Below are 7,660 nucleotides of genomic sequence, written 5' to 3'. Positions count from 1 at the left end.
CCAGAATATTGAGATACCATCAAGAAAGAGATGAATGGTTTCATTACTAGACCACCCACTACTTCAAGATTAAAATAATCCCAGAGTTCTGAAATGTCCTCATTTGTTAAGGAACTACACAATTTCTTTCAGTCTCTTTATAATGTAGAAAATCATTTGGTAATAAGGTCTCTACACAAGGTAAAAAAAAAAAAAAGCACAAAATAGGGCAAAAAAGCACAAAAATAGACAAAATATATATATCTTTTTACAATGAAATAAGATGTGCCTATGGAATAGTGAGATTGATGACTAATCTCATAGAGTTCAAACTGGTTTCTTTTTATAATAACTGTGTTATTCATGTCTTCCCTTCACCTTAGATGCTTGTGAAAAAAAAAATGGCCCAGGTAAAAGGGAGGTGAGTATTCTATTCTTGTATAGTTAAAACCCAACAACAAAAAGAAATAATAATGATGACATAATAAATCCCTTAATTCATCAGTGTACAAAATTCTTCTGGTACCACACCTCAAGGGCACTTAAGGGCTCAAGCATTTGTCACATCAACAACACAGGTGGCAGCTCCAGTGGATGTTATTTGTCCATCATGAATCCATCCATACACTGGGATGAAACACATCCAGAAACGCTAATTCAGAGATGTTTCCTACAGTTTGGGGGCAAATGAAGCCACACAAAACAACTGTGCCATAAATACCATTGACATGCACAGGCTTCCATCTGAAGAATCCATCCCAGTTTTTCTCAGCCTTATAAGGGAATCCAGTGGGTGACTTGTGAGCTATACAGTCACCGCAGGGTACATCTTCTGTTCACTGCTAGTGTGGGGGAAGGAGGACTGAATCTGCCTGTAGCCAGGCTGTAGGCTATCCATGAAAGGGGGCACAGGTGTCATGGGCACAGAGTCATGTTGCACTGTGTACCCCACATATGGGGGATGTAGGTACTGCCCTTGATGTGGCACAATTTGGGTTGCCTGCTGACAGTTCAGCACGGAGAAATTTGTGGGCATGTTAACATACACATTGTTCATAGTCCCCTCAGGCAAGCAACAGTTGGTCTGTGACCTTGTTGGGGGTGCCCGGGCCCCTGAGTTGGCACTGGAGCTGGAACTGGCAGCTGTGCTGGACTGGCGGGAGGATGACCCCCGGGAAGTGCTGGCGCTGGGAATCATGGGGATAGTCTCCATCAAGCGGTTGGCCCCCGGGGCTCTGCTTTGCTGGGGCTCCTGCTTCGGCCGGAGACATCTGCAGCAACAGGCTGCCACAAAGGACCCCAAGATGATAAAGGCCACAAACACAGAGCCGACGATCAGGAATGGCACATAGATGGGCACTGGAGAAAAGGACAGAAACATTATGACTTACTATAAGAATGCAGTTAAAATGGGTGACTGGTGGAGGCAACAATAAATAAGCCACACTGATGTCCAGAATCAAAGGACCTAACCTGGACTGGTTAGTTCACATGTTAGCAGTACATAAGATGTACCATCTTTTATCAAGTATCGAGGAGAGGTGCCAGGACCTTATGGACATGCTAGATTGACTCTCAGAAGGGGAAGTGTTAATATTTACAGTTAAAGTCATCAATTATAATGATTGAGACATACCCAAGATGGCAAAACATGGGCTTAAAGTATTAAAATTGCTAGGATTCTAATCTTCCTATAATAATGGAACTACCTAAGTTTAAATCTGCCCTAGCAGATTTAGTAGGATGTATCAAATAATAATGAGTTTGAATTTCTTAAGTCTTTCTTTTTTTTTTTTTTCCAGGAAATTTTCTTACATTCCTTGAAAATGTCTTTTGCCATTTTTTTTTTTAGCAAGTTCTTTTTCCATAAGTAGATAAATAACAATTTAGGTCAGACTCTGAGCCACTATTATTTCCAAAAAAGAGTATAATGCATGAGAAATCAAGGAAGGGTTTAAAAGTCTCCACAAATCTAAAGAAGTTCATCTCACAGAAACTGAAAGTAGAATAGTAGTTTCCAGAGACTAGGGAGAGTAGCAGGAAGGGTCCGGGGGATGGAAAGACTGATCAATGGATACAAGTTTGTATTCAGATAGGAGGAATAAGCTCTGGTGAGCTATGTAGGGTGAGTACAATTTAAAAACAATGCACTTTATATCCCAAAACAGCTAGAAGAGGCAATTTTGAATGAATTCATCATAAAGAAATGATGTAAGTTTAAGGTGCTAGTTACCCTGAATTGATCCTTACCCAATTTTTACATGAATGAAACATCACCTTGTGCCCTATAAATATGTACAATGACTATGTGTCAGTCAAAAATAGCAGAAACTTCTACACACTCCTGTCTGTTGAAGGGGTGGGTCCTTGGGTGAGGCATCCTGCCCAGTGTGGGGCATCTAGTAATGAAACTGCGATGTAGAAGAAAAAGTATACTGAGAACAAATATCAGGAACAAAAATCCATTTGTTCTACAAAGGAGTTGCCCACCAAGGGCTAAGAAGGCATGCAGGAAGGATGAGGGTGCAGGGAGGATGCCTAGAGGTTCAGTTGCACCCAAGGTTGTATGCAAAGTCTGTAGAGGAGAACCATGGTATTCATCATTCTTAGCATTTATTTAGGTTTTATTCTTGAAAAATAAAACCATAAGATTTAAAAAAAAAAAACACTTTACTAAAACCAGTAGTGAATTCCATTTTTTAAATTATTTTCTTTTTTTTTAAAAAAAAAGTCTTTTGGGAGTCACAGAGATGACACTTTAGAAAGTAGGCTGGTGGGGACAGAAACAGGAAGGGGAAACCTGCAGAAGAAATCTGAGCCACTTCCATAGAATTCCGCTCCATGCTTTAGAACCTGGTATGTTTTTGATATGTTCCTGTCCCATCTCCCTGGCTTCTTCTTCTTCTTCTTCTTTTTTATTTTTTATTTTTTTGCAGGTACTAGGGACAGAACCCAGGGCCTTGAGCATGCTAAGCAAGCATTCTACCTCTAGCTGCATCCCCCGACCTCCCTATTTGATTGAAAAATACACTGGATCTTGCCTTGGCAAACCACAGTGCCAGCACAAGATCAGATGGGCAGCATTTTAGGAAGAAGCCCATACCTCTGAGGTCAGATCTGCAAATACCCTTTGACTGTCCCTTAGTGCAGTGGGCTTTTTAATTATTCTCCTTTGACTGTTGTATTCCTGGAATCGGTGTTTTTAGAATCCAGCATCACCTGGAATCATTGAGAAGTAATACCTTATAAGTAAAACCTACTTTTGAGTAATTTAGCCAAAGGCTGACAATGAAAGATCTCCCTGAATTTCACTGCTGAGCAGAGCCAGTTCTATATATAGTGTCCATTCTGGCAGGCAGAGTATTGCTACAGTGTGCAGCACAGCCGCCCAAGGAAGCAGTATTATTCTGATTACACTATCACTGCAGGCTAACTATGAAGGGCTAGAGCAGTGGATGCCCAACTTTTTCCTACACATACTATAAACATTTCATTCTCTACATTAAGACACCAGTCCCAAATATGTTATCAAGAGGAAAAAAAATAGTAAAAGAGAAAAATAATAATTTACCACCAACACTAGAGCAAAAACTAGCTCAAACCAGTCTCAGTCTACATAATGAGTTTTGGGGAGAAATAACTGTTCTCTTTCCAGGATTTTTAATTGGAAGTGTAAATAATTACACAGGGGTAAAGAATGCAGGGCTACTATAAGCCCCACTCCCCCCACCCCCCACAGGCTTAATTAGGCAGGTCGTCCTTCCTCACCGCTGAGGCTATGTGAAAGAAACAGGATTTAAGGAAATAGATTTAAAAGAGGAATGAAGAAGGCACCCATGCAACACAAGCATCAGGACTAGTGTGATGCCTGCTGATCTGTCCAAAGCCATCCCAACTTTTAGAGATCATTAATGGGCCCAACTTAACAGACACCTTTTTGTAGCAGTTTGGGCTTTGGCTCATTTCTCCAGGCTTTACTCCGAGGCCACACACTTTGCAAGGCTGGGCTTGCATTTTAACATGGCACCTTTTCTAGAATTACCCTCAGTTCTCCTCTCTTCAGATTCAAGGCAGAGCATCAAGGAGTAGTATGATAATAAAATGTTTAATTACAGAGAATGACACTGAAAAGAGCTGTCTCTTACCAGGCCAAGACAGAACCTACTTGGTGTCAATGTCCAGGCAGTTCTACCACTGGGTGCTGGTATAAAGTCAGTTAATTAATACAACTACAGAAAAATGAGACACCATCTCTGAGACATGCTTGCCATTTGACTCTACCCCTCTCCAATCCCAAACTACCCGCTCTTTCTCTTGCAAATAAGTGCAGACTTTCCAGGGAGGCAGTCTGGGAAGGCTTCCAAAGAGTGGAGGAAATGTAACCTATCAAATTCTTCTGTAGGTTTGTTTATTTCCAAATCTGGCTTTGGCAATTAAAAAAATCTATACACACACACACACGTGTGTGTGTATGTTTGTACATATACACATATATGGGTGCGCGTGTGTATATATGTGTGTCTGTATGTATTTATGATCATATATATAATTTTATATACATAATTTTTAAAAAAATCTTAAGACACAAAGAGCAATGTCACACCTACCAAGTCCATGTGGTAAGGAGAGGCCCGGCCAGGGCAGGAGGGAGAGGTGCAGACGGTTTGAATTCCCTGAGGTCTGATAAAGTGTACATCACCCACTCCAAAAACCCCAGGAACTGCCTTCCTTCGGAGAAGCCTTCAAGGAAGTGCTCACCATGTCCTTGTGTATCCCCAAGATATTAAGTCCTACGCAGACAGGTCACACGGGAGGGGCAGAGGACCCTGGACAGAAGAAATTTGGGAGCTGTGCGTGGCCACATTGCGGTAGGTGTGTGATTTGTTTCGGAAAATCTAAGCCTTGCCACCCCACCCCTATGGGGAAACTGAGGCCAAGGGCAACGAATTGGTGCCCTACTTCGCACAAATTAATGGATGGGAAAGAATGTAGGCTCCACCTCCTGGTCCTAATCCCTTTCCTGAAATCTCAGTGCTCCTACCTCCTTCTCCTTCTCCAAGTTCTCAGATCAGTGCCCTCCATACAAGTCCAACTGCTCTCCCCTTGCGCACTGGGCCCCAGGTAACCCTACCTGCCGAGCCGTCGGGGCTGTCTTTGTCCGCCCGACCAGGCTCACCCGCGCCCTGCTGGCGGTCGTTGTCACAGCCGCCCTGGTCCAGACGCGCCTCGGCGCTAGAACAGCAGTAGCGCAACGCGCAGCTGCCGCAGCAGATGGTGGCATCGCCGGCGTCGAAACGCTCGGGGCACTGGAAGCCTATCCGCCAGACGCCCTGCGCGTCCAGCCAGCCGTGGCAGTACTCGCCGCTGGCCCGCGCCCCCGCCGCCAGCAGCGCAGCCAGCAGCAGCTGCAAGAGGGAAGCGGTGTTCAGGGAGGAGGCGGCGGATGAGCGGCGTCCGCCCCACATGGCACCACCCTGGGCGCAGGCGAAGAGCCTCCGGAGAACACAGAGTATTCTCGGAGAATTGTGCCCCGTGAATACCGGGACTCTTCGCTGACTATCGCTTCGGCGGCGTTTTCCACAAAAGCCACTCCCCTCTGCCGCGACCTCGGGAGCCGTCGACGCCAGGCTATAAGGCTAGGGCTCCTAAGTCATTCCCTTCGAAAGCTGGGAGACCAGGTCCCTTCCAGGACTTGCCGTCCCAATGGCACTAGCTGTTTGGGAATCTCGAGGTGCAGAGTCAGAGGGCGTCCGGGGCTGCTGTCCTTCAATCCCTGGAGGCTTCACCCGCAACCAGACCCTCCCCGTGCATCCCCGAGGGGACGCTCACTGGAGCCGATGACTGCTGGGCACTCCGCTGCAGATCTGAAGCCAGGTCACTGCCCCGGGGTTTAAGCGTGGGAGTCCCGTACGCGAGTGGGGTGCATCTCCCCTTCTTTATTCATTTCGCGGGCAGCCAGAAACCGCAAAGAAAGCGGGCAGCGCGCGCAGGGTTCCGAGCAGCAAGTGCAGCGGCCGGCAGCGCTCAGTCTCCTCAGATCCGAACTCCGTCCACATGGCTTCGGCCACGCCGCCCGGGCAGTCCTCGGCGTTGCGGCTCCCACGCTCCCCTTACCGGTCAATCCTCCCAACGCATGCCGCCCCGGGAGCGTCCAGGACACCGGAGAGGGCCCGGCGTACCTCCCGCTACAGCCCCGAGGGTCTGCCCAGCTGGCGGCCGCCGCGGCTGCTGCTGCTGGGCGCGGGTCCAAGCGAACTGCTGGTCCTGGCTCCTCGATTGTAGCGCGATTCCCCGGGCGCCAGGCAGCCTCCGTCCGGCTTTCCGTCTCCCCCTCGCTGGTGCGCCCTCAGGAGGTGAGCGCCGATAGGAGCCTCCCACGGAAGTTTCAGTCCTCGAGGCTAAGGGAGAAGCCGAGCTCCGCGGACGTCTGCACACTCTCTGCGCGCGGCGCCAGGCCAGCTCCGACTCGACTTGGTGCGGCGCTGCGCTGTGCTCTTATGAGAGGCCGGGGACTCCCTGGCGCGCATGCGTGCTGCGCGGGCTTCCCTCCTCCCCTGGACGTCCAGAGGCGCCCAGCAGCCCTTCACTTTCGGACACCGAAAGGTGTGGCCATGGGCAGGCAGAGGCTGGCTGGAATAGGCGCGGGAGAAAACAATTTAAGCAATCCAAGCCTTGCTAGCACAATAACAACAGTGGTGATAACAGAAGCAACCCAAACGTGCTTAGTGAAGATATTTGGTTCTCAAAACTTCCCAAAGGATTATAATCTCTTTCAGTTTTGCAGATGATGAAATCGCCCTTCAAATGACCTGTACTTCTCACCTTCCAGCCGCTGATATCCTGGCCCGCCGAAGGAAACACTCGGTTGTTCGTGGCAGCGTTGTCCCTCCTGGGCTGTGTTGGTTTCCACCATAAGGAGCGTGGACGAACTAAGAGACATCCCAAATTTGGCTCCCGACTGAATGAGTTGTGTCACTTTATTTTATTTTATTTTTTCTGTATCTGGGTGTGGCGATTGAACAGATTTCAGCAGAAAGGTGCCTCCGTCCAGCATTCGGTCTCAGTGGTTTAGACAGCTGCAGCCTGGGCGAAAACGAAGCTCAGACACACCAGAAATTCGGCTTTGATGAAAGAGAAATTAATAGCTTCTGTCTTTCGGAAGCTGGAAGAACAGGTGCTGACGCTATTAAAGCAACCGCGCTTATTTTTAAAGGAACTAGTTCCCCTTCCTACAAGGTAGGGTAGTCAGAGGATCTTGAATTTTAGACCCAGCCCTACCAGTAAAGAATTCTCAAGTGTTGCTGTTCTCAGTCTACGAAGTGGAGCAGAGGAGGTGATGAAAATTAAGGTCCCTTCCAAGTCTACAACCACAGAATACAAAGCAGTTTTATTCATAGCAAAGATGCTCTGGTTTAAACAACCATTGGACACTTAATGGGAAGCCTCAAACGTTAGTCACTGTTCACCCCAACAAAGTCAAATAAAGAATAAATTCTACTCCACGTTCCCCCTCCCTCCCTAACACCTTATTCTTTTCTCTAAATCTTTCTCCAAGTACTGCACTTTATTTCTTGCAGGTCATTTGTTTATTTTTTAGCTACATAAAATTATGAATTTAAATATACTATTTACTAACTTAAACTAATAAGTTAACAAAATTTCAGTGTCGATGTATTATTAA

The 7,660-nt window shown here is 46.8% G+C and overlaps 1 protein-coding gene across 1 annotated transcript; it reads right to left on the bottom strand.

Moving 5' to 3' along the window:
• Positions 1–784: 784 nt before the first annotated feature.
• Shisa2 (shisa family member 2) lies at positions 785–5,444 on the bottom strand. Its single transcript, XM_027941527.2, has 2 exons — positions 5,111–5,444; positions 785–1,338 (listed from the first exon to the last, which is right to left on the bottom strand). Exons 1-2 carry the CDS (start codon positions 5,442–5,444, stop codon positions 785–787), a joined length of 888 nt encoding a protein of 295 aa, XP_027797328.2.
• Positions 5,445–7,660: the final 2,216 nt, after the last annotated feature.

Source organism: Marmota flaviventris, chromosome 4, assembly GCF_047511675.1.
Source record: "Marmota flaviventris isolate mMarFla1 chromosome 4, mMarFla1.hap1, whole genome shotgun sequence".
Classification (NCBI taxonomy): domain Eukaryota; kingdom Metazoa; phylum Chordata; class Mammalia; order Rodentia; family Sciuridae; genus Marmota; species Marmota flaviventris.
Note: the sequence above shows the minus strand (reverse complement) of the source record. Positions and strands in the feature narration are given on the sequence as shown.

What these genes read in the sequence shown, in the direction of transcription:
- Shisa2 (XM_027941527.2), bottom strand. Translation starts at nt 5,444, where the DNA reads ATGTGGGGCGGACGCCGCTCATCCGCCGCCTCCTCCCTGAACACCGCT. An exon ending in CAGCCCCGACGGCTCGGCAG is followed by an intron (nt 1,339 to 5,110) that starts GTAGGGTTACCT and finishes CCTTTTCTCCAG; the next exon opens with TGCCCATCTATGTGCCATTC.